At 40.1% G+C, this 27602-nt stretch overlaps 1 protein-coding gene across 1 annotated transcript; it reads left to right on the plus strand.

The window, feature by feature from the left end:
• On the plus strand, positions 1-27010 carry FRRS1 (ferric chelate reductase 1; the record flags this gene model as incomplete). The annotated part of the gene is made up of 15 exons (XM_083357377.1): positions 1-196; positions 1442-1578; positions 2868-2962; positions 7409-7556; positions 12988-13167; positions 14247-14348; positions 16094-16241; positions 18941-19057; positions 19508-19623; positions 20953-21039; positions 22577-22674; positions 23121-23179; positions 24483-24626; positions 26460-26521; positions 26918-27010. 15 exons carry the CDS (start codon positions 1-3, stop codon positions 27008-27010), a joined length of 1782 nt encoding a protein of 593 aa, XP_083213503.1.
• Between the last annotated feature and the right edge of the window lie 592 nt (positions 27011-27602).

A 27602-nucleotide genomic window follows, 5' to 3' on the forward strand; every position in this document is an offset into this window, starting at 1 on the left:
ATGAAGTCTTCCAGAATAACTTTTATTGCTTGGCTGCTCGCCTGCCTTTCTGATCAATCAGCTGGCTACCCAAATGGAAAAGTATATGAATCCTGTGACTCCATGTTGCCTTTTCATGGGGAATCACCTCAAGAATTCCCCAAGCACACCATTGAAGTGAATGTGACAGAATTTAAGCCAGGAGATCGTGTGAAAGGTATGAATTTTTGCCATGGCTCTCTTATGGTGCTAACATCATCTTCTCATGTTTTTGTGCTTGTTATATGTTCGTAGTCCTCTACGTATGTTTAATTTAGTGGCTTTTCAAAGTTATAAAGGCATTGAAAAGTGACTTATAAGCGTTTTTCACACTTATGACCATTGTAGTATCCCCATGGTCAGGTGATCAAAATTCAGATGCTTGCCAAGTGACTCATGTTTATGATGGTTGCTGTGTCTCTGGGTCATGTGATCCCCTTTTGTGACCTTCTGACAAAGTCAGTGGGGAAGCTGGCTTCACTTAACAGCCAAGTTACTAACTTAACAACTTGCAGTGATTCATTTAATAACTGTGACAAGCAAACTTGTAAAATGGGGCAAAGTTCACTTAACAAATGTCTCCCTTAGCAACAGAAATTTTGGGCTCAGTTTTGGTCGTAAATCTCGTGGACTAAGTATATTTTTTAATATGAACATTTATATATTTACTTTTTTAATTGTGCTGCATGCTGCACATAGATTAATTTAATTTAATTTAATTTAATTATTTAATTTAATTTAATAATTTTTAATTTTATTATTTTTTTGGTAGGATGGACAGCCATTCAAATTTGACAAATATTTTTTCCCCTGCTGTCTCCTTCAGAGATGTAGTTGAAATGCTGGTTATAGCTTAGCTTTCGCTAGTGAGTTGGAATGACTTGTTGGGCCCAGGTTGAGTTCCTAATGGTTCATTCCTAATGCAAGAGTATAACTATAAACAACATTGATAATAGGTTCTACTGTTTTTTCCACTCTTAAAGATGGGGTTGTTTCCAGAGGAAGCCTAGGGTAGCTATGTCACTTTTACTTTCTTGGCACATACGATTTTCAAAGAGTGTTTTCTAAATTACCATGCTACCATTCTAGGCAGCTGCCATCTTGTCTGTCTTAATTCAGGTTCTGTAACTGAAATTTGTTTCAGATTATAGTGTCTGGTTTTTTAAAAATAAATAAATAAAAGGGTGACTATGTAACATTCAAACGATGTGGTAAACATAAAATGACAAGGTAACATTGTTCCAGGTTTCACACTGTATTTTAAATATATTCTAGTTGTATTATAATTCCCACAGCTAGCATAGCCATTGAAGAGAATTCTGCGGGTTGAAGTCCACACATACCTGGCAGTTTGAGGCCTGCTCCTGTTGCCAGAATAAACTGAGATTCATCTTCATTCCTTTTCTCAAATTCTTGATTTTAGTTAGTTTTTCTGGGCCTACATTTGAAGGCTTTTTGCTACAAGCTCGCAATGCTGACCGCTTGGAAGACCCGGCCATTGGTTCTTTTGCATTAGCTGATCGGAGACGATCTCAGCTCCTTAAATGTGGACACGTAAAGGTAGGGAAATCTTGAAAATGCTTCTGCCAACCAATTTTGACTAGATTTTGAGCAGTAAATAATGTAGGACGCACTCTTAACACTTTTGCTTTAAATTACTCTTTTATATTTGCATCAGTTTTATATTGGAATTAATCAACACTAATGATGCTTTAATAATACTTTTTCCTTTATAGACTATTTTTTCCTTTATGGATTATGTTTAAATATTAGGGTTCCCTCTACTGGTTATCTGATGCAGAATAAGTTAGTAGCTCTTAGTAGACTGTATTGCCATGTTTTTATATATCCTTCCCTGTATGCTTTTTAAAAAAATATCAGTTAACACTTCAGAATACCTCTGCATTTTTTTGATGGACATATTCAAATTCTAGAGCAATGTGCAAAATGGATAATATTGATGGATTTCTTGTGGGTTCAGTTAATAACAAATCCTCAAGTTGCTGAAATTTTAAACAGATGGTAGGCAGTCCCTTCTTTGGGACATTACAATGAAACATGATTTGCTGCTTCCTCAATTTGCCTCTGAGTAACACAACTCTTTGTAGGGATGGCTTACCTGAGAATATGTAGGCTAGAGGCTATAATATGAAAATATAATAAAATATTAAAAGCACCTTCAAATAAAAGAACCATTAAAAAGGAAATATTAAAATATGTAACAGCAGAGAGCCACTGAAATCTTTAAAATTAAAAGCTGAGGTAAATCATTTGAGAACATAATCCATTATTTGGCAGAATAAAACTCCTGATGCATAAATTTATTGCCTTAAATGGTTTATGATGTAGGAACTCAGACTGCCTTTCATATGGGATTGCTCATACATTAATCCTAGTTGTTCCAGTAAAGTTGTTTGGCACTGCAATAATTGGATTTACATCATGATAAGTCATAAAGTGGTTTGTTAGGTTTCTGTTAATGGCTGTCTATTTTATTTTAAGCTGTGCCTGTCACAATTGGGTTTATGTATAATGCTAAACAATAAACTCTGGTTTTTAAACTGTAAAGTTACATTCATACAACATTCTAAGCTTATGGCTTAGTATTTGTGAACCAGTTATCATGAATTATTATTAGATTGAAGTTTAGTATGCTTTATAAACCTAATTATTGAGTTGGTTCATACATTTACTAAGTCATATATTTTACTTCCTGACTTGATGCATTGTTGGCACTCAAGTGGTTATGGCTTATTCAGAAAGCCATTGTTAATACAATGGCTTGATAAAGTGCCGTGTATGAATCCAGCCATTATATAATGCTAAAATGGGGCTTCTGTATTTTGTAGAACTCAGCTGTTAGTCACACCAGTGAATCTAAGAAAAACCATATGGATGCTTATTGGATTGCTCCTAGAGATGCACCAAAGAAAATACAATTTCTGTAAGTGTAGTAAAATATTTTTCCTGTTTGGCTGTTTGGATGTATTCCTTTAAAAATATGTATGGCCTGTAAAATAATATGCAAATGTCTAAATTGAATATATCATGTTGACAAAGTCCTACATGACCTTTCAGTTTTACATATCAATGTTATAAGGAATCCCTGTCTTATTTGTACAGAGCAGTAGGCAAGAGCCTCAGCTCAAATTAAACCAAGATTGAATCCAATAGAACCCCCTTTAAATACCTTTTGTGGTAACAGACCATGGCCACAGACCTCCAAGTTGTAACTCAGGATTTAAATCATAACTTTTTTTCAAGCCTTTGTGGACCTCCTGTGATGACATCACTTAAATATGAGCTAGCAGTGTGTTGCAGCTGCCAAAAAAGCCAACACAGTCCTAGGCTGCTTCAACAGAGGGATAAATCAAGACCACTTTATAATGGCTTGGTAAGGCCACACTTGGAATATTGCATCCAGCTTTGGTCGCCACAATGTAAAAAAGTGTAAAGAAGAGCAACAAAGATGATTAGGGAACTGGAGGCTAAAACATATAAAGAACACTTGCTGGAATTGGGTATATTAGGTCCGTCTCTAATAAGGCTCCTCTCGTTCGTGATCTGGTCGAGGGTGAGCAGGCGGACCTGGCTTGCATCACGGAGACTTGGTTGGGCCCAGAGGGCGGGATTCCTCTGGTTGACCTTTGCCCACCAGGTTTCCGGGTGCTGCACCGGCCTCGGGCTCAGGGTAGGGGTGGGGGTGTGGCTGTTGTTATGAGGGAGACCTTGTGTCCGCGGGAGGCCACTGTTCCTCAGATAGTCGGGTGTGAGTCTCTCTTTTTGAGATGCGGCCCTGGTGCGCAGTTGGGCTTGCTGCTGGTGTACCTTCCGCCTAGTCACGCAGCAGCAGCCCTGCCTGAGCTGCTCGATGTCCTCTCTGGGCTGGTGGTTGAGTTCCCGAAACTTATAGTTTTGGGGGACTTCAATCTACCATCGCTGGGAGGATCATCTGAGTTGGCTCGGGAGTTCATGGCTTCCATGACGGCCATGGACCTGACGCAAGTAATTTCGGGACCGACTCATGAGGGAGGCCACACCCTTGACCTAGTTTTTTTATCTGGACGGTGGTTAGATGATCTTGGTGGGGGCTCTCCAATTATTATGCCCCTGTCATGGACCGATCATCATCTCCTGCGGCTGGTCTTCCGTTTTGCCACCCCCCGCCGTGGGTGTTTGGAACCAATTAAATGGTACCGCCCCAGACGCTTAATGGATCCCCAGAGGTTCCAGGCAGCGCTGGGGTCCCCACCTGCCTCCCTTGCTCACAGCTCGGCAGATGCCTTAGTGGAAGCCTGGGAAAGGACGGCCACTGAGGCTCTTGACCGAGTTGTACCCCTGCGGCCCCTGACCTGGTGCAGATCCCGTCGAGCTCCATGGTTCTCTGCGGAGCTTCGGGAGATGAAGCGTCGGAGACGGGGCCTAGAGAGCGGTTGGAGGTCCAGCCGATCCGAATCCGACCGATTGCGACTAAGAGCCTATATTAGGTCTTATCTCGCTGCGATAAGGGAGGCGAGGTCTAACCACTTCGCCACCCTTATCGCGTCCGCAGATAATCGCCCGGCCGCCCTGTTTAGGGTGACTCGCTCCCTCCTAAATCAGGAGGTGAGGGAGGATCCCTTGCAGGGTCGTGCCGAGGAGTTTAACCAACATCTGTCGGACAAAATCGCTCGGATTCGGACCGGTCTGGACTCTGACTGGGCAGAGTCTGACGATCAGGACACTGGCGGTCTTGTCGATATCATCTGGGAGGAGTTTGATTCTGTGACTCCGGATGAAGTGGACAGGATCATGGGGAGGCTGAGCACCACCACGTGTTTATTGGACCCGTGCCCTTCCTGGCTGGTCTATGCAGCCCGGGAGAGGACACGCAGCTGGTTCCAGGCAGTTATATCGGCTTCTTTGAGTGAGGGTTGCTTCCCCGCCGTCTTGAAAGAGGCGGTGGTGAGGCCTCTCCTCAAGAAGCCTGCCTTGGACCCAGCTGTATTAAACAACTTTCGTCCTGTCTCCAACCTTCGCTTTCTTGCGAAGGTTGTTGAGAGTGTGGTGGCGCATCAGCTCCCTCTGGTCCTGGATGAAGCGGATTATCTAGACCCGTACCAATCGGGTTTCAGGCCCGGGCACAGCACGGAGACGGCATTGGTCGCGCTGGTGAATGATCTCTGGAGGGCTCGGGACAGGGGATATTCCTCTGTTCTAGTCCTATTAGACCTCTCGGCGGCTTTCGATACCATCGACCATGGTATCTTGCTGCGGCGTCTCAGGGGATTGGGAGTGGGAGGCACAGTTTTACAGTGGTTCTCCTCCTATCTCCGGGGACGTTCGCAGTCGGTGTTGGCAGGAGGACAGAGGTCGACCGCGAGGTCTCTCATTTGTGGAGTTCCTCAGGGGTCGGTCCTCTCGCCTCTCCTGTTCAACATCTACATGAAACCGCTGGGTGAGATCATTCGTGGCTTTGGAGTTGGGTATCATCAGTACGCTGATGATACCCAACTTTTCCTTTCGACCCCAAACCACCCCAGTGATGCCCTCAACGTGATGTCCCGGTGCCTGGAGGCGGTTCGGGTCTGGATGGGGAGGAACAGACTCCAACTCAACCCCGACAAGACTGAGTGGCTTTGCATACCTTCATCCCAGGTTTATTCGGATGTTCCACCTTTGGCTATGGGGGGTGAACTATTACCCCCCGTAGATAGGGCTCACAACTTGGGAGTCCTCCTAGATTCACGGCTCACCCTGGAAGACCATATAGGAGCTGTGACTAGGGGGGCCTTCGCCCAGGTTCGCCTGGTGCGCCAGTTGCGGCCCTATCTTAGCCGGGATGATTTGTGCACGGTCACTCATGCGCTCGTGTCCTCTCGTCTAGACTACTGCAACGCTCTCTACATGGGGCTGCCCTTGAGGACCACCCGGAAGCTCCAACTGGTACAGAATGCAGCCGCGAGAGTTGTGTTGGGAGTCTCCCGATACTCCCACGTTACACCGCTGCTCCGTGAGCTGCATTGGTTGCCAGTTGTCTTCCGGGTGAGATTCAAGGTACTGGTAACAGTGTTTAAAGCCCTTCATGGCATGGGGCCGGAGTACCTTGGGGAACATCTGCTGCCGGCATCAAGCTCCCTGCGCCCTGTGCGTTCCCACAGAGAGGGCCTCCTCAGGGTGCCACCGATCAGAGAATGTCGATTGGTGGTCCCCAGGGGGAGATCCTTCTCTGTGGGCGCTCCGGAGCTGTGGAACCAGCTACCGGTAGAGCTCCGGATGGCGCCCGATCTTCGCTCCTTTCGTCGCGATCTCAAGACGTTTCTGTTTGTTCAAGCCGGCCTAGCCTGATGGGGATTGGTGGGGTTTTTATTCTTGTGTTTTAATTTTAACTTTGCGTTTTAGAACTTGATTCCAACTGTTTTAATATGGGCAATTATTTAATCTTGTTTTAACGTTTGTATTTAGTATTTTATTCTGCCCTGTGAACCGCCCTGAGTCCTCAGGGAGAAGGGCGGTATATAAATATTATTAAATTAAATTAAATTAAATATATTTAATTTAATGAAAGGAAGGACTAGTAGTGACATAATAGTGTTGTAATATCTAAGGTGTTGCCACAGAGAAGAGGGAGTCAACCCATCCTCCAAAGCACCTGAAAGCAGGATAAGAAATAATGGATGGAAACCAATCAAAGAGAGAAGCAACCTAGAACTAAGGAGAAACTTCCTGACAGTTAGAACAATTAACCAGTGGAACAAGTTGCCTCCAGAAGTTGTGAATGCTCCAACACTGGATGTTTTTAAGAGGAGATTGGACAACCATTTGTCTGAAATGGTATAGGGTTTCCTGCCTGAGCAGGGAGATGGACTAGAAGACCTCCAAAGTCCCTTCCCATTCTGTTATTCTATATTCTGACGTTTCCAGAGTCTGCAGACCACAGGTTGAGAACCACTGCTGCTAGGTAATTAGTAGCTGTCTCAGAGCTTCTATTTAGTCTGAAGACTAGTATAAACAGTATGTAGATATCAGGAAGATTTTTTTCATTAGTTTAGCTTCTCTGTAGACTGATCATCTGCAATACACTTCAAAAACTTGAAAGATTTGCAGAATAAATACCACAAAGTTTGGATATGGTCTCTTCCTTTAACAATTGCTATAAATATGTATAAATCCTTGGGACTTTTGCCTCTGTCAGGTATTGGGTATGGTTAGTCCTCCTACCACTTTTTAATTAGGAATTAAAATTTAACTAACTCAGGAATGGGTAGCCTTCTTAGAGGAATGAATGCTGAATTTTCTGGGTTAATTTAGATGGAAGTTTGGTGGGATTTTTTTAAAAAAAATATTGTACATCTGTGTTAGGATATCTTTACAGTTCAGATTGTAACTAACAGGTTTGGTCTCTTCACAGACTCACAGTTGTACAAACATTCAGTATCTATTGGGTAAAAATTCCTGGTCCTAAGATTTCTCAGCCTAGTATACTTCCTTTGACAACAATGATGCCTACTAATTGGGCCATTCCAGCATCCTTGCCTGTCTCTTCCCTAAGCCAACCAGTAAGTAATAATGAGCTAATGGATTGTTATTATTGTTATTGCTGCATTTTCTTACACATAGCAAAACACCTAAAGTATTGCTAATGTATTGAGGGGTCTATACATTCCATGAATAAATCTTTTTGCAAAACCTTATTTGCTTTATCATAAGCTTTCTCTAGTTCAGTGTTTCTTAAAGTGCTTTTCTCAGGACTACTTCTCACTTTTAAAAATTATGGCACTCTTGGATTTTTGTTTCCATGGGTTATATTTATCTTTTCTTAATAAATATTTTTATTAAAAGAAGATTTTACAAAAAAGTTTAAAAGCTACTGAAACATAGAAGAAGAAATAGAAAAAGATTATAAAAGGGTAAAAATAAAAATGAATAACAAAAAAGCATGAAAGAAAAATAGCTTCAAAATGACTTCAAAACTTCTTCATAGCAGTTACAAACATAATGTCGGGACCCACCCCAAACCACGTCTTAGGAAGACAAAATTCTTGGAGTCAAATCTATTCCAAAAAGAATCTTTACTATGACATGCTTGGTTGTAGGAAAAGAGACAGGACTTAATATTCCCATGAAGTAAACCCTTATAAAGAGTTCCTGGCTTAACCCCCCCTTAACCCCATTTGGTCAGTCCCCCATCCTTTCTCTCGTATCATCCATCTCGTGGGAAAAAGGAACTTAGGACCCTTCATGTTTATTGCTGTCTTCCGTGACAAAAGCCAGATGCTAGCCCCCCCTTTTGTTTCCCCAGTTCAAAAGGCTTCTCCTTTCCTTTGAAATGCCTAATACCGGTTCAATACACATCTATCCTCTTCTCTTCGGGAGATGGCAGAATCCATGGAATAATGTTTGAAACATTCCATTTATGAATATGATATAAATGGATTCTGACACATAAGTACTGGTTGGAAGGTATAATTTTTATCTTAGAACAATTAACAGCTAGAACAATTAACCAGTGGAACAACCTGCCTCCAGAAGCTGTGAATGCTCCAACACTAGAAGTTTTTAAGAAGAGACTGGACAGCCATTTGTCTGAAATGGTATAGGGTTTCCTGCCTGAGCAGGGGGTTGGACTAGATGACCTCCAAGGTCCCTTCCAACTTTACTATTATGATTATGATTATGATCTTGGCTCCAAAATGTTTGGAATGGAGAGAATTTCTTAAACCCTTTTGGGTCAAGATTCAGAGTGGTTAGGAGGCATACAATATTTAGAGTATATGCCCTTCCTGGAAGAATGGCTTTAACAGGTGATGTTTGGAGATCCTATCTCAGTATTTTAATTATGGTTTTGTATTGCCCAAACTTTGAATTGTAGCATACAACTTTTTAATATAAGTAAATGAATAAAACTGGGAGAGACTGTCTAGAGCTTTGGCATGTTTAGATGTTTTTATTAGGAAGATTTTGCATTTTTATTAGATATTGCAATTTTTACGTTTAACTTGATTTACAAATGTCAGATACTGTAACTACACTCACTCAGCTGTACCCAGAGCAGCACTTACACCCAATAAATAAGTTAATGAAAAAATGCAGCTCAGCATATTCAATCTAGGTGAAGGTTACAAATTCCTCAAAGGTTCAAATCTGCATTTTGGAGCATTCCTTGTTTGGACCTGAATTTGCTCAGCTTTCAGTAACAGAAGTATGCTTGTGTGCTAAATCTAGTGTGTAACTGCATGCATTCCTAGAGATATTGGATCTGGCCCTAGCAAGGCATGCCTTAATTATATCCTGCTTGAATTACTGTATTGCTTAGTGCATTCTGTATGTGGTTCCCGTTATAAAGTTGGAAAGTTCATTGATGTGGCCATTGATCTGTTTCTGGATACAATTCAAAATGCTGTCTAGAGCCCATAGTGGGATATGTCATATGCGAACAGGTTCTTTGCAAAACGTCATGTTTCCAGATGGGGCTGACTGGAGTTCAGGGCTTTGGGGAAGGGTCTTCTCTCTTTCCTGTCATAATAAGAGATCAATATGACAGGAATTTAAGAGAGATGCTGCTCCAAGGTTATAAGCTTCCCTACCAAAAGAGGTCTGTTTGTTTTCATCTCTCCTACAAGTAAGTCTGAAGGCATTAAAATAAATAAATAAACAGCCTTTATTAAACATATATAAAGATTTTGATTGGACAGATTTTGCTCAAATGATGTATTACTTTGAATTGCAAATTGTAACTTAATTATATTAATTGTTGGCCATATCCAGTAACATTTTATTGGACCATCAACAACTGCATTTAATAGGTACTTTCCAGCAGTGATGCCATAATATTGATTCCTCTTCATAAAATGATTAGGACAGTTATTTACCTCTTATACTTCTCGGTTTATCATTTATTAGTTATACACTTAAAAATTCTAGAGTTTTCCTTTATATTCAGTTACTTAAAAAATTATATGGTTGCTCACCTTATATAAAACAACCCTAGGTGGCTAACAACCAAGTATACGAACAAAAAAAATACAATAAAATTAAAATTCTAACCTGTCATCGGGCACTCTTAACACTGCATCTCAAGAACAGAAATACTGAGTTCATCTCCCTTCCTAGCTCAACACCTGAGAGAAAAGCCAGGTCTTAACAATCTTCCGGAAGGCAGAGATTGTAGGGACCCTCCATAACTCAATTGGAGACTGTGTGATATATGAGGTGCTGCTATAGAAAGAACGAGCTTTTTAGGTCCCACCACCAGATGGCAATGTTTAAAAGAGTGGAACTGGGGCACATTCATCCTTATCCAAAATGGAGGGAGGGTTAGATGTCATTGAGAAGAGGAAATATCTTAAATTACATGGTCTGTACCACGCAGGGCTTTAAAGGTAAAAACTATCACCTTATATTGCACCCCAAAATAAATTGAAAGCCAGTGCAGCTCTCACACAGCAGTAGTGTAATACGGGCTAAATATGGAGCATTCAAAACTGCACACACTGCTACATACAGGACCAGTTGAAGTTTCCAAGTGATCTTCAAGCATATGTCCATATACAGTGGTTCAAATGTCGTGGTTTAAATGGGAAGTGATTTAGGTGTGGGTTAGGTATTGACTCTGTCTGTCTGTCTGTCTGTCTATATCTTTCTTTCTTTCTTTCTTTCTTTCTTTCTTTCTTTCTTTCTTTCTTTCTTTCTTAATTTATATGGCAAGATAATTGTTATGGCTGTCTAAATTTTTTCTTTGAAAAAATAATTTCTTTTAGTCTTTTTTTCCGAATGAACAAAATTCTGTCCTCTTAAAAAACGCCCCCCTGTGCATTTTTAACCTGTATAGAGTTAGTAATTGCATTGATTTAAAAAGCCTTTAATTGTTCTATAGAATGAATACATCTGTATTGTACAATTAAGTGTCTGACTAGGATAAGACTGTAATTGTAGTGTGCATCCTAAATTATAGACTTCTATTGCTGTGATGTCATGTATCTGGCTTCAACAAAATTGTGGATTTGAGGCTTAGAGCATAATAATTGCCAGAAAAATGAACTCTTTAAAAATGCTTTAATATGAAAAGAAATGAATTGAAACAACAAAACAAAACTGATTAAATTAAATATAAAAAGATAAAAGATTTCATTTTTCAAAATATAATTTTAGCTGACTTTGTAATAATGCCGCTTGGGGCCCCCCGAAAGCCCTAATAAGCAGGCATATACCGGTACATAGAATGAAGGCTATTGCTAAGCACATTTGATTTGTGCTTAGATTGTAAGCCGCCCTGAGTCTTCGGAGAAGGGCGGGATATAAATGGGATTAAAATAAAATAAAATAAATAATATAAAATAAAGGGGAAAAGAAAGCTAAAAGTGCAGCAACAAAAAAAGAAAAATAGAAAAGAAAGATATAAACTAGTACTTTCTAATTATAAGTACTAATATAATAATATATATTATTACAATATGTAAGTATAATGTTATCAGTACAGTTACAAATTTACCTCTGTGGTTACAACATGACTCTCTTCTTTCTATAATTTAATTAATTAAACCATTGTTTTATGCAAAAAGTCCATGAGGGGTTTCCAGTCAGCAATAAATAGGTACTGGTTTTTCCTTGTTTCATATTCGAGTCAGTTTAGCTATCTCAACAAGTTCCATCATCTTTACCAACCACTCCTCTATTGTGAGTAAAATGCTGAATTTTCCATCTTTGTGCATACAATAATCTTGCAGCAATTATCATGTATAAGAACAAAGTGCTGATTGGGATTTGTCCTTCAATCCCAAAAGGAAAACCTCTGGTCTCAATTGTATATTAATTATTAAAACTACTGAATCAGTGTGTGTATTTGAAATTTTCTAGCTATTTTGTGGGTGCAGAATAGAAATAGAAATAGAATAGGAATAGAATAGAATAGAATAGGAATAGAATAGAATAGAATAGAATAGAATTAGAATAGCTTGGTCACTTTAAATGGACACTAATCAGCATACATTAAAATGAAATTTCATTGCATTCAACTCTCAAAAGTTAACCACCTCCAATATACACTGCATAAACGTGACAAAAGATTATGCATATATACCCACATACACACACATATATGACACAGAGAAACAACACAGTCTAGTATGGATGTTTACATATAAATGGTGAGAAAAAAGAATCCTGCAAATTTGTTCCTGCATAAGGGACAAAGCTGTTGCAGAATCTAGTAGTCCTGCTAGAAATACTTTGAAACCCCCTCCCAGACCATGAAGTGGATGTGTGGGGTCTCTAACAATGCTTCGAGCTCTAAGCACATAGCAATTGTAAGCAGTATCCAGAATAATGGGAAGCGAGCTTCCTATAATCTTTTCAGCTGTCCTTACCACTCTCTGTATCATTAACAACGATCTCCTTTGTTTTATTAACATTCAGAACCAGATTATTTTTATTGCACCAGTCCACCAGAGCCTTCATCTCCTCCCTATAAGCATCTTCTTTATTGTCCTGGATAAGACCCACCACTGCTATGTCATCCGCATGCTTCACAATATGATTCAAATTTCAACAAAAGTTTACACATTTTAGCAATTACACGTTCATCATCTGTTTGCACTTCTATTTCAAATTCAGTCTTACAAAAACATAAACTTCTTTATCTACTTCAAATCTTTCTCTTAGTTGTAAGTAAGAAAACCATTGACAACTGTATCCCTCTGCCACCAGCTGTTCTCTTGATTTTATTTTACTTCCCACTTAACAAAATTCTAGTTTCACATGATTAGTTAGGCATTTGTATTTCCCTGTTATTTCTCATCTATCAAATGGTTCTTCTTCCTAGAGCCACAAAGGTATTTTTGGCCACAATTTTTAATCAATAGATAGAACTTTGTTGTTGTGGGAAACGTATCTCCCTTAAATCCTATAACTGAGTTATTGATGCTCTGAGAATGCCCTATTTCTCAAGCAGTGGTGTGTGGAATAATACAACCTTGCTTCTTCTCTCCTTAGTTCAATTCTTCAGACTGTGGAGATCGCAAGTTCTGTGTGAGAAATCCAACACACTGTGACCCTAAAGCCAACAACTGCTTCTTTCTCTCCTTCAAGCAAGATCAGGACTCAGTATGGATTGAAATGAGCGGTCCCAGTGAAGGCTATATTGCCTTTGCATTATCTCATGATCAATGGATGGTTAGTAAGTCCTCTGACCTCTGGAAAAATGGCAGCACCTTTTGAGGCTACTCCAGTGGTCATTTATTACACGAGTGAAAGGGTGGTCTTCATCAAAATCTTTCCTATATAATTTTGTTTATTGAACTGCCCGTGATATGTAATGGTTTTCTGAAATAGCTTGTAGCAGTTGTTAGATATTTTAGGCAGAGATAGCAAAAAGGTTGTCCATGGGTAGCACAGGATCTGTTCTAGTTGCATTTTGTCCAAGTTAAATGAACACGTTTATTTAACTTGTGTCAAAAACTTGTGCAGTCACGAAGTCTCAGATTCTAGCATTCTTATTGGAAATCTTGCAGTGAGATTTTGATATTTGAAAATAATGGGAAAGAGGGAATTCCCAGGCAATTATGGGAGGTCATATATTAACATGCAAGGTCTGAGAAAATTCTTAACTCTTGATACTAGGATAAACGTTGCATAATTTCTGGCATACTCCCTTTTTTATTGGACCAATGGTACATATTTATTTAAGCCTCATTTCTTCTGAATTTGTCCCTAAACTATTTTAATGAAACCCTGCATTATATTCTACCCAATTTTTCAGCCACCTGTATTTGTCCTTTAAGGTGGAATGCAATGATTCCCATAGCCTTGGGTCTACTAAATAAAACCTCAGTGAGATGTATCTCTAGCTCATCCTCCTCCAGCCTTCCAGATTAATTTACAATTAGTAATGCTTGTAGATGAATGTACAAATCTCATGGTTCTCAAAATTCAAGCCTTTTTAAAAATCATACTTGCACAATGCTGTTATGAAGGTGACAAGAAATGCTATATTGCTACAAGTGATAAGCAGCACTGTTTTTTTTTAAAAAAATGTATGGTTCTGGGGATAAAGAGATAAAAAACGATTAACAATTTATGAAAAGGCTGAACCACAGCTAACATGTTAAGTGCATGCTTAATGTAACATGTTTAGAGGATACCACTTGGGGAGGCTGCATTAAATTATTAACCTACTCTAAATTTGAATATGGACCATATAGACTTCTCAAGTAAAGTGAAAAAAATAGTTTAATAATCTCTCTTATTTCCAGGGTGGTGGTGATGATGCATATCTGTGCATTAATAATGGTCATTCTGCTGACATCAAGACAGCTTTCTTGGTTGGGCGATCTTATCCAGAATTTGACTCGAAGGTACTATTATAATTTCATGTTATTACAGGGTTGAACTCTGAATGATGTTGTTACGAAATACCTTGCACAGTAAAAACATATGTCAGGATAAGTTGTCTTGCTAACAAAATCCATGGAGACTCGTGATTTTTGTCCTGTTTTGTCATACAGAACCCAGACTGCTGTATGAAAACTTACATCATGGAAAACAACTGCAAAGTTAAGCTGTTTAAAGGGGAAACTTTATCCTGACTCTCCTCTGCAGTTATTTTTATGCATTTTGCAGAGTACTCTGTAATACTCTGTAATGGAGTATTCTAAACTTAATATGTCTGTGTACAGTTCTGTGTAATTATTGTGTTGCTTAACAAATATATATATATATGATGATAACTTTATTGTCATTTTGAATGTACACCAATCGGCATACATCAAAATGAAATTTCGTTGCATACAGCTCTCAAAGGGTCACCACCTCCAATATATACTCCTTGTTCGTGGCCCGCTCAAATTTCACATTGTCCATTTTAGTCTCTAGGGAGTGAATGATGGCAAACAGGACAGATGGAAATGGGGCTCCCTGTGGATTAGCCCTCAAGTTAGCTTGTATTCTGACAACCTCGTCTTCTTTCCTTTTTCTGATCCCAACTCTTCCACCTTTTCCTTAAAGAGGCCTTGCTTCTTTTCACCCCTGGAGCACACTGCCGCCACCACCAACTCCTCCAAAAGCCTCTCTCTCTTCCTCTGGGCCTGCCGACAGCCTCATCCAGTTCCTTCGCTCCATAAGCTCCAGGTCCTCTCCTCCTCTGCCTCCTCTGGAAACAGCCCTGATTTGCAATAGAATCCATCACTAGGCCAGCAGTCAGATCTTGCTGCTGGTAGAACAAATTCAAACAGTGCCAACGACTTTTAACGGTCTCACCAACAGTTCCAAAACAACTAGAAACTCGCCATGCCAGCAAAGATTGTCAGTCGTATGTCGTATGTTACCTTAGTTCCACCATGTTGCTCAAACACATTAAAATCTTCCTGATCATGTGGCCTATAGCCCTTACTATCCCTCCCAAAACTATTCGCCTTCAAGAGCCAATGCAGCTGCAGCCATTCCAGGCACCGCCATCTTAGAACATATATATATTCTCAGAAGAAAAATTACATGCACTATCAACATTTTAGACCCCTAGTTTGGTCAAGGTGTTTGCATTCAGCTGGCTTCATTTTGCAACAATAAATATTAGACAAACCATTGTCCGATTCTTGAGAAGTCCAGCGTATCACCTGCTTTTACTGGTATTGCAGAAAACCTAAGACACTAGATGATAACAGAATTAAGAGGACTGTAATTTAAGGTTTCCAGTGTCTTTTGAATGATTCAATATCGGTTCATTTGAAGGATCCAGTTTTTGTTTAATTATGTGATCAAATAGGCTTAGCAAGCCCCAAAGTGGCTGCTGAAAAATGATCACTCTAGTTATATGTTGGCCTTTGAGTTTTCAAAAGGATTCAAGTTTTTATACGTCAGCAGGATGGTGCTGAAGACATTTGAGAAGGTCACTAAACTTTTAATTGGGAAGCAGCCGTGACTTGTCTTGCTAAATATTTCTTATCTGCTTCATAAAATCCAGCTAATGAAACTTGTTTGGTTTGGTATGTTCTTTCTTTGATAATGATAACTGCCTGGTAAGTTTTGACAGAACTCATCACAATATATGTGGTGGCTTATCTTTTGAGAAGCAAAAGTTTAACCTGCATTGCGTGTTTTTTAGAATGCTTTGGAGAATATATCTTGGAGACTGGCTGATGGCCTTATCCAGTGTTCTTTCAGAAGAAGAATTCACCTTCCAGCTTCTATAGGAAGATATAATCTGGATGCAAACTATTACATATTTCTGGCTGATGGCGAAATCAGTGCAGGTAAAATAACTGTAGGAAAAAAATCTGTCTGAAAACTTAATTAAGTTTCACATCAGGCATATTTTTCATGCTGAATTCAAAGCATTACTTGGTCTTCACCTGTTGCCAGCTAATGTTTAGGTTTGCGAAGGAAAAATACTTCTTGATTCATGATTAGTCTTCATGGGGTTGTGGAAGAGCCTTAATAATAGGTACAGATAAGGAAACATTTCTCTTCCTTGAATCGTTAACATACTGGATTTGTACTTTGTAGCGTTATATCATCCTTGCAACTGCCATCAATATGAAACTAAATAAGCCCTTTCCCCCTCCTCATTACTTTTGGTACATATGTGATCTTTCTATTGCAGATTCATGATATGAATAGCAATGGAAATTTCGTACAAGTCTTCATACTTCATTTTTAAGAAATGTCCAGGCTGTTTGCCCTAGATTGCTGCTTTCTAGAGATCCTGGTCTATGACTCTCCTTATTCCCAAACAGCATTTTTTTTTAAACTGGCAAATTAAGCTGAGAGTTGTAAATTAACACATTTAGAAAGTAAATCTTAGCCATAAGCGAGATTCACAATTATATTTATATATTATTTCAATTCATACTGTATAGCCATTCATTTCAAATAAAGGACTCTGTGTGGTTCACAGTAATTGAAAGCAATATAAAAAACCCAACCAATAAAAAAAAACCTTAAGTGGTAAGAACAATATCAAAACCATGTAATAACACAGTTCACAGTCAAGGCATACCAAAATCCATCATCAGTAGTCAACATAGGTACTATATAGGCACTATCCATACCCAGTTCCCCAGACTAATAGCAAAATCAAGTCTCTAAGACCCTATGGGATGCCAGTAGGATTGGGACTAATCTGGGGGGATAGTAATAGCAATAGCACATAGACTTATATACTGCTTCATAGTGCTTTACAGTCCTTTCTAAGCAGTTTACAGAGTCGGCATATTGCCCCCAACTGTTCTGACCCGGCTCCCCAAACACAAAAGACCCACCAAATAGTCTCTAGCGTCCCTTTTATTTCAGGAACGCCAGCCGTTTCACACAGCCTCCAAACAATGGAGCTTGCTCCCTTTTCCCCTGTAGGGGTCTCCCAATACCCAGAGTTACTCTCAATCTCACCATCCTTGCAGCCAAAAGTCCTTCAAGCAAGCTGGCTATTGTTTAGCATAAGACACACCCATGCTCAGAAGGCGCTCTGACTTCCAGCACAGAAAAACTGGCAAAATTCCAAGGAGAAGTACCAGGAGTTCCAAACACAAGTGGCTGACCAGCAGGAGGACAAATGGTTGTCTCCCACACCTGTTCATCTCCGCCCCTGCCTTTTATCTGCAACTGAGGGTGGGGCTACATTTGCAGCGGTGACTCTTCCGCCCCGAAGACCATCCCATAGCCTGTCGCTGTTCTCCTGTTCTCAGCTTCCACCGCGCCTGCGGATCCATTACTGACCCCATGTGATCTTCCTCTCCTGACTCATTTGCTTCAAGGCATGGAGGTCTCAACCTTTCTATCTGAGGGCTGGTGGATGGCCCAGGCTCTGCCTCTGTCCCTGGCTGTGATAGCTCCATTCCTTCGTTGGAGCTTTCAGATGGTCCTGACGCTGGGCCCAGTGCCCATTCCTGTCTTCCTTATCTGAATCGGTTGCTGAGTCCTCTGGTGGCTGACAGGCCACACCAGAAATCTGGGTGCTCATTTTACCAACCTGGAAGGATGGAAGGCTGAGTTGGTCAGGATCAAATTCTTGACTGTGTGCAGAGTTGCCTGCAATACTGCATTTTAACCACTGCACCACCATGGCTGATGATGTTCTAAAGGGTGGAACGCAACAGAAAAGGTCTTTTCCTGGGCCCCATCAGATAGCATCCCTAGTAGCTGTGATGTAGAGCATGCCTTTGTTAGATGTAGACAGTTAGATATAATGGGAGAGAGACAGTCCTTCAAGTAACCTGCACCATAAATGATCAGCATCAGCATCTTGAATTGAATCCCAAAGCAAACCTGTAATCAATGCAGCTCACAGACTAGAGATGTAACTTGTGCTGAATGAGGAGCACACAATAACCACTCACATAGCTGCATTCTGCACTAGCTGAAGCTTCCAGTACTTTTCAAGGGCACTGCGTAATCCACATGGGATGTGTGAGTGTGTGAGGGATTGTGAGCAGAGACTTGCACATCAGTTGTGCTAAGATATCCCTTGAATACAGTAGGAGCCATGAGTCCAGAAGGACCCCCAAATTGTGCACAGGTTCTACTTGGGGAAATGCAACTCCATCCACAACAAGAGATGGAAAGTGTCCAGAATTAGGGGTCCCCCAAACCCAAACCCATTAGGTTGGTCCACCCCCTTCAGACATTGAGACAGGACTTCATAGCACCACCTAAATGGCTCACAGCAGAGATAAACGGCATACTGATGATTATGATCTTATTATTGCATACTGTTGTTAATTCTTCCACGACAAAGGATCAATATAACATCAGCACATGGAATACACTGAAGTGCTAATTTTCACTGAGAAGCATTTGAGGGGTTAGCTTTGGGTAGCAAATTTGGAACTTCATAAAGAAACCAATCTCTGAAGCTAACTGAATCTGTGTTCTGAAGTCTTCACCCATAGAGATAATGTTATTTACTCTTCCTTTGCTGGTAGTGCATAATCTACTATTGTTTCCCCAGGTACAGGTGATGTAATCTACAAACACCAACAACAGCCTCTGATAACAAATGGAAAATATAACATTCTAGGACCATTAGAAGATATTGGAGGATCCCGGTCTCCATTCCTGATCAAGATCCATGGCAAGTTTAATGTTTTACAATTAAAATGTGTATATGGTGCAAAATGGGGGCTCTTGTTGTTCGATGGCTTGGGGTGGGGGTCGTATGAAGAGGTCCAGTCGTCATTGCTTAACAGGTCAGATAGCTCAAGATTTGATTATTATTTTATTTTGTCTTCAATTCCAAACGCTTCAGAAAACATTGCAGAGACAGTTAGGAAAATGCTATGGAAATATTATCCTTGGGGCCATTTGGACATCTTGTGGGTATTCAGACTCTGCCAACAAAGTATGGTGCAAAAATTTAGCTTGCAGTAGAATAAAGGAGGAAGGACAGTCTAAAATGGCTTGAAAACACTCTTTTGCTCTTCTTTGATTCTGAAATAAAATGGAAACTTACTTTTAAGAGCAAGGGCTTCCCAGCACTGCAACCAAAGTCATTAGCAAGTGTCTTGTATCTTTTTCCTTTCAGGTGCACTAATGTTTATTGGATGGATAACTACAGTTAGCATAGGGGTGATCATTGCCCGGTTTTTCAAGTCTGTCTGGCCTAATACTCTACTGTATGGAGAAGAGATTTGGTTTCAGGTGAGAAAAATGAATTGTGGAGTGTCATTGTTCTGTATTGGTGTATACAAAATATGTTTAGCAATGTTTTACTATTTCTTTTCATTCATTTATTTAAAATAGTCCAACAGTAAAAGAGTTGGAAGGGAACTTGGAGATCTTCTAGTCCAACCCCCTGCTCAGGCAGGAAACCCTATACCATTTCAGACAAATGGCTGTCCAATCTCTTCTTATAAACTTCCAGCGTTGGAACATTCACAACTTCTGGAAGCAGGTTGTTCCACTGATTAATTGTTCTACCTGTCAGGAAATTAGGTTGTTTCTCTCTTTGATTAGCTTCCATCCGTTGCTTCTTGTCCTCCCTTCAGGTGGTTTGGAGAATAGTTTGACTCCCTCTTCTTTGTGTCAGCCCCTGAGATATTGGATCATTGCTATCATATCACCCCTCGTCCTTCTCTTCATTATCTAGACATACCTAATTCCAGCAGCCGTTCCTTATTTGTTTTAGCCTCCAGTCCGCTGATCATCTTTGTTGCTCTTCTCTGCACTCCCTCTAGAGTCTCAACATCTTTTTTACATTGTGGTGACCAAAACTGGATGCAGTATTCCAAGTGTGGCCTTACCAAGGCATTGTAAAGTGGTATTAACATTTCACGTGATCTTGATTCTATCTCTCTGTTAATGCGGCCTAGAACTGTTTTGGCTTTTTTGGCAGCTGCAGCACACTGCTGGGTCATATTTAAGTGATTGTCCACTAGGACTCCAAGATCCCTTTCACAGTTACTACATTCCTTTTCTTCAACCATGACAACCCCAGTATCATGGTCTCTGCCATCTTTGGGGCAACGATAAAGTGAATGGCTCCCTTCCTTAAGTCTTACTGGTTCTGTAAAGCAGGTTGTGGGCCCGCGCGTGCGCACACACACACACGAGTGAGCCATTCATTGAATTTCATGGGCTGCCTTATTTATTTATTATTTATTATTTATTATTTATTCAATTTCTATAGCTGCCTGTAAATGACTCTGGTGACTTACAATTCTAAAACCATGAAAACAGTTAAAACAACTAAAGCCAATAAAAACTGACAAAAATAAGTACATTCAGCAGCTGAGATAGTTAATCAACTAGCAGTAAAGCTGGGAAATGGGGGCCTTAACACATTCCAACACCCAGACCTGAGTACATAGCCAAATTTGTAAAGCCTTACAAAAGGCTTAATTCAAGAGTTTACTTGTTAATTCTATTCTTGACCAATGAATTTTCTGCCAAACGTTCTTGATAATAGAGTATGTGTAATAGGCTGCTCTTTAGCATCTCTTAATGTTATTTTTAATATAACTTTTATAGATCCATCGTTCCTTGATGATAATAACAATATTGCTCACAAGTTCAGCTTTTGTTCTCCCTTTTATATATCGAGGAGGCTGGAGTAAAGTAAGTGATGAGATTATTTTGGAATTAACTGCTTAAAATCTTAGAAGAGTCATTTAAATCTTATTTTAAGGGCTTGGTATTCTGGCCTTATCCCCCTTTTAAAAAACAAGATAGTATTCTATAATGACATCATATTTTTCTCTCCCTGGGTGTATACAATATATGAGTGAGCAAAATTAAATCCAGCGCCAAAGGTCTCGAGATATTTGGCTGCAAGAATGTATATGGCAATATAAGTATTTTGTAGACTTTTGTGTTCACTTGCAATTTCCTTCAGAGGACCATCATCCTTCATAAAAGCAAGAAAAATATATATTTATGACTAGAATGCGACTATGACTTTCAGAATTAGCTCAGAATAGTACTAATATCTCCAGAAGATGGTAGATGACAGGAAGGCCTGGAGGAACATTGTCCATGGGGTCGCGATGGGTCGGACACAACTTCACAACTAACAACAACAACAACAACAGTACTAATATAGTTAAGGTTAGGGAATGAAACAGAAAGATACCTGAGTTCTATAGCTCCTGCTCTGGCAAAACAAAAATATCTTGTACAATTGTGTTTTGTACAGAGAAACAGTTATGTATAAACCAAATTGAATTAGTGTCCTGAAATCAAGCTTATACATGATCTACCTTTGTTATAAAAATGCTAGAAGATTCGAAACACCAGCCTTGTGGTGTATCAAGGGTTGTAGACTCCTGAAAAGTTTCCATATTTCTCCAGCATTAGCTATCAAGGATTAGTTTGTAATGTTATATTTTGTGCTTTTTTTAAAATGATACTCCACAGCAGGGGTCCCCAACCCCAAGTCCATGGACCGTTATTTGGCCATGGCATGCCAGAAACCCTATTGTGCAAACAAGCAAAGCCCCATCTACAGGATGCAGGCAGCGTGCGAAATCATGTCCCCACCGGTCCAGAGAAAAAATCCACTCTTCACGGAACCGGTCCTTGGTGCCAAAAGGTTGTGGGCCGCTGGTCTACAAAAAAGCTAACTCCCAATTTCAAAAGAGAGCTTATTGTAACCTTACCCCTAGGATTCTGTTCATGGGAAATTGTCCTTTATAAATTAGCATATCCAAAGCTTAATGTTCTATGATAGGTGTGTTGCGAAAAAAATAAATGATTATGCTGCTTGTGAAGTTTGGAACATCTTCCTCCTTGTGATCAAGCTGGTCCCTACCTTCTTTAAATCTTTAAAGACCAAGGGTTGTTATGTGGGGTGTTAGGGGTGCTTATGCTGGTTTTATGTTTTTTTTTTTAGTTTTATTATTATTTGTAAGCTTCCCAGGCTTATGGTTTGTAAGATGCAGGACCAGTGCTTTTTTGTAAAAGAAAAAGGTGCCGGAACTCACACACGTCATACAACTTGCCTTGCCTACCCTACAAGGTTCTATCCAAAAAAGGTGCCGGAAGTCCGTTCTGAGCGTTCTATGAGAAAAAAAGCCCTGTGCAGGACAGCTATGTGCAGTAAATCTTTTAAATAAAGTCTAATTATAACTAACATTCATTTTTTTTAAAAATATAGCAAGCAGGTTTTCACCCCTATTTTGGCTGCACTGTGATGGCTCTGGCACTTTTTCAGCCTCTTATGGCGGCGTTCAGACCCCTTTCACACTCACCAAGGTATTCTGTTTTTGTACTGTATTCTTAATTGCTCAAATGTTTCTAATGTTATATTTTATTAGTAGGTTACTGGAAGATTTAAATGATCATTTAGCTTAGTATCCTTTAGATGCCAAACTGTAGCTTCTAGAATTATCAGCCAGTTTGGACTTGCAGACTGGGCATTAAAGGAACTTCTTTTAACACATGTGGAAGCATCTTATTCTGTGTCTTTATCTTAGGAAATTAGCCCCTGAAAACTTGCAAAGATTTTCTGCAGACTCTATTTTTTCCAGATTGTATAAATGTTTAAATGAAAATGCATAATACATTTGTCTTCCTTCCTTCCTTCCTTCCTTCCTTCCTTCCTTCCTTCCTTCCTTCCTTCCTTCCTTCCTTCCTTCCTTCCTTCCTTCCTTCCTTCCCTTCAAATGAGAACTGAATTCTTCTTTCCTTTCTGGGGACAGAAGGCAGTTTTTCAACTGGTTACATTGGAGCGCTGCCACAACTGCTAGAATATTAGCTGGTGAGTTTCCTGTTTTAACTTTTCAATGTATAGCTGCATTTCACTTAAGAGGAAAAAACCACTTTTATTCTCTCTATTGACCTTGAAATTCCTCTAGTGCAGGGGTAGGCAACCTTGGCTCTTTTATGACTCATGGACTTCAACTCCCAGAATTCCTGAGCCAGCTTGGTTGGCTCAGGTATTCTGGGAGTTGAAGTCCATGAGTCATAAAAGAGCCAAGGTTGCCTACCCCTGCTCTAGTGTAATCTGTTGCTTTCCAGATGTGTTGGACCACTCTCTGACTACTCTCCATTCAGCAGAATCTCAGAATTCAGGGAGTTGCATTCAATGTATCTAGTAGGCACCGGATTGAAAAATGCTACTGTGGTGTGAAATGCATGTATGCAATGGTGGGATTCAGCCGGTTCACATCTGTTTGGCATAACCGGTAGCTAATTTTTGGTTGACTTCGGCAAACTGGCTGAAGTCCTAGCTCTTTTTCACGCCCAGAACGGCCCACCGGAAGTGCATGGACACCACTTCCAGAAGTCTGTTCTGCGCCTTGAAGGCCTGGGGGAGGCCTCCCAGGCCCAGAATGGCCCACCGGAAGTGCATGGATGCCACTTCCAGAAGTCTGTTCTGAGCCAGGGAGGCCTCCCAGGCCCAAAATTGCCCATGGGAAGTGCATGGATGCTGCTTCCGGAATTCCATTTTGGACCTTGGAGACCCAGGCCCAGAATAGACTTCTGGAAGTGAAATCCATGCAGAGAAACAGTTGTTCAGATATTTGAATCCCACCACTGCATATATGGGATTTTGCTCTTCTGGCTGTAATCTGACTATATCTGTGAAAGTATAGTACAATAGTGCATTTAGATTATTTAACGAATAGGAAGCTAGCAGCCTGCAAAATAAAGCCTTATTTACAGCAATGCTTCTGAGCCTCACATATACTTTAAAGATATTCTTAGAAAATAAAAATAGCAAAGGACTGGGACTTGGTGTCTGAGCAGAAATTGGGGTACAGCTCAAATAAATAAATCTGTTCAAGTGTCTCGAACAAAGAGAGAAGCCAAAATAGTAGAGCATCCTGGCAGGTTAAATGGGATGGTGGGATCGTTCCCAAGATTTTATGTGGGCTAGGTGGTAAAAAAATGTTGGTGTTCAGAGCCTATTGATGTAAAGTTCCTCCACAGAAACAAGCAACTATACCCCAATGCTCCATAATTCCATCTTTACAAAATATTTGAATGAATATTTTGATCTACAGTATTTTTTGAATACCTCAAAAAAGGAATCTAAATTTGATCTTGTTCTTAACTAGTGGTAACAATGTTCCTGGGAATGAACTTGCCAGCTCTCAACCTTCCCGATTCATGGGATACTTCCGCAATGATTGGATTTGTAGCTTGGCATGTTGGGATTGATGTGCTTCTGGAGTTACATGGCTACTGCCTCATCCGCAAAGGTTTGTTGCAAAAGAACATTGTTTTGTCCTTTTTTATTTTTATTTTTTGGCAGGGTGGGGTTGGCTTTCTGGAATTCATGATTACTTCATACACTTTTCCCTGTGACACATTCCTATAGAACAGGGCTTTTCAACTTTTTCACCCATTGTACCACTTTTAGGATATGGCAACATCCGAGTACCACCAGTCGCCTAGCAAGCTGTCAAAAACTTCATGACCAAAAAAACCCCCCGAAAAAAGTGATGAAGTACAGGTAGTCCTTGACTTACAACAGTTTGCTTAGTGACTGTTCACTAAGCAGCAGGTTTTGGTCACTTCACATGACCCTGGGACACTATGACCATCATAAATATGAATCGGTTGCCAAGCATCTGAATGTAAATCACAAGACCCTGGAGATGCTGCAACATTCCAGCTGATTGGTGCTTCTTCTGGGCTCAGAAGCGCCAGGATCAGCGCCGAGCTCCAGCTGGAGCCTGGTGCTGATCCTGGCCCTTCCACTGAGCCCTGACAGCCCTGCAGCTCCAGCCGTCTCTCGCTCAGGCTTGTGCAGTGCTGCCACCAGTTCAGCTCATTACCTTCCCCCGCTACCACTTTTCTAGGATGGTTGTTTCCCACCTGCTAGGTGCCAATGTACCACAGGTGGTACCCGTACCACTGGTTGAAAAGCCCTGCTATAGAAATCATAGAAATAATAGGCAGCTCAATATTTTAATCATGAGGTACTTTGGGTTTGGTTGCCTTGTAACACAAAGACTTATATTTACTGTTTCTTACAATAAAGTACTGTATTGTTAATTTTAGCCCAGGTGAGGTTCTGCTGTGCAAACCTTTATGCATACGAACAAATATTTGTTCTTGTTTAGAAACTTGTGTGTTGCAAAACACAATAATCATGATGTAAAACTCAAGGGACGGAATTCCACCAGTTTGTGATGTTGCTATTCATTGATTGGCTTCTATTAACAGAGAAAAATGGCATTTTGGAATCCCAAATGCTTTTCAGGTGAGGAGGTGAAAAAGAAATCCTAATTCACTCCTCCTGCTAGAAAACTATAATGCTGTGTCATTTGGACAGCTAGTTACTGTACAGAAAATAGCACTGTGCTAACATTCAAAGAATGCCATACAGAATGCCTTTCATTGACATGCTAAGAAAGGGCAGGTTTTAAGTTGCAGTTAAGCCCATGAGTATTCTTTCTCCTATAGCCATATTTAATAACTATAATTATATGTCTGTGTGTATACACGCCCATAGAGACTTTTACGTGAGGCAATATGCCAGTTTTTTAGATGAAGGCATTCACAGCAATTATGGCCAATATTTTATTTTTTTAGTGCAACAAATGGCAGGATTTTTTTTAATGCCTTATATGCATTTTGAAGGGGCAGCTATTGCAAACTGGAACGAAGAAAAAGAGCTATCTAGAAAAGGAGTGAAGGGTGGAATTGTCATTATATTTGTCTGACCTCCTGGATCCCATCCAGCGTGAAACTTAAAATGCGACAAAAGGGAAAGAAGACATCTCCCCTTCTCTATAAAAACAATGAATTTCAAACATGTCCTATTAAATGGATCTTTATTGTATAGTGAATGGGTGGGTGGTCATATTACAGTGAATCTGGTATGTTGTACAGTTTGTATGTACAGCATTATCTTTTTGGATAAGATATTTCTTTTATTTTGGCTGGGGAATTCTGAGAGTTGAGCTCCACGCACCTTAGAGTTGCCAAGGTTGAGAAACACTGATTTAAAAGGTGATAGTATGTGTGTGAGTGAAAGGAAGAATGCTTTCCTCCAGAGTAGCTTTAATTATACTTCTGTTTTACAGCTGAGGTGTTGGAAGGTGACAGGATACAGATATTGCAGTCCATAAGTTCTATAGAAGCCCAGGTAAGCATAGCCCTTTGTTTGTCAGGTGTTAGAGAGACGGGAAAGACAAGTACTTTAAAAAACAAATTGAAATGCCTTCTAAAATCTATATTTTAAGACAATAGGGTTAGAGGATATGAATATTTTTTCTCCTTGGGGAAGGGAAGCCTCTGGGGAATCACACCTAGGCTAGGATTTTCATTTTCAGATGATTTTTCATTCAAACAATTCTGTTAATTTTATCATCCTTGAAATGCTGGTACTGTTTTTCCACAGATTAAGTTTCTAGTACTACCTCTTTCCCTTCTCCCTCTACCATTGAGAATAATTGTAGACATGCCTTTTTCTGATGTGTTTAATCATTTCCTAAATTAGTAAACATCTTCAATTTTTCTTTTCCTCCTCTTCTTCCCCCAGGGCCATACATTTAAAAAAGCAGTGCTGTTTATCTACATTTGTGGCAACATAGCATTTCTGGTCACCTTCATAACAGCAGTTGTGCAAGTATGATTCCGTAGAAGCCTTGAATATTCTAAAGAGTTTGCCACTACACTTCAAAATAGCTTCTTGCGGGGATTTCATAGCTGTCAACGACACTTGTCTTTAAGATGTGAAAATCGGCACACAGCCATTGAAGAGCAAACTTGGTTGGTCTTGATAAGAATCTGTCTTGGGCTTCTTCCGGAGTTAACTACTTGCTTTAATGTTGAATATTTGTATTCTGTAGCTTTATCTATCAGCTGAAAACTAAGGAGAGGATCTTATTTTGAGCCAGTGGACAATTGTTAGTTCATTTACTCATCTAAAGAGAGCTCCTCAGGTTCCAGGACATAACTGCCAGATGTGGCTGATGTTTCACACAACAGTATTTTTTTTTCTTGTGGTAAAATGCGGTCCGCAGATGATAGAGTATAATGATGAACGATCCACCTCTTTGGAATGTGAGTGCATACGTGCAAAAGATTACTGCATTGCAATTGCAGTGCTTGTTCATCATCCCCACCTGCCCCAAAGATGCTGCTGTACGTGCCTCACGTTTCATACCTTTTGTCTTCCTCCCACACACAATCACTATTTCCGTATTTATGAAGCCCATCTCCAA

The sequence above is a fragment of the Vipera ursinii genome (genome assembly GCF_947247035.1).
Source record: "Vipera ursinii genome assembly, chromosome: 3".
NCBI classification, from domain to species: domain Eukaryota; kingdom Metazoa; phylum Chordata; class Lepidosauria; order Squamata; family Viperidae; genus Vipera; species Vipera ursinii.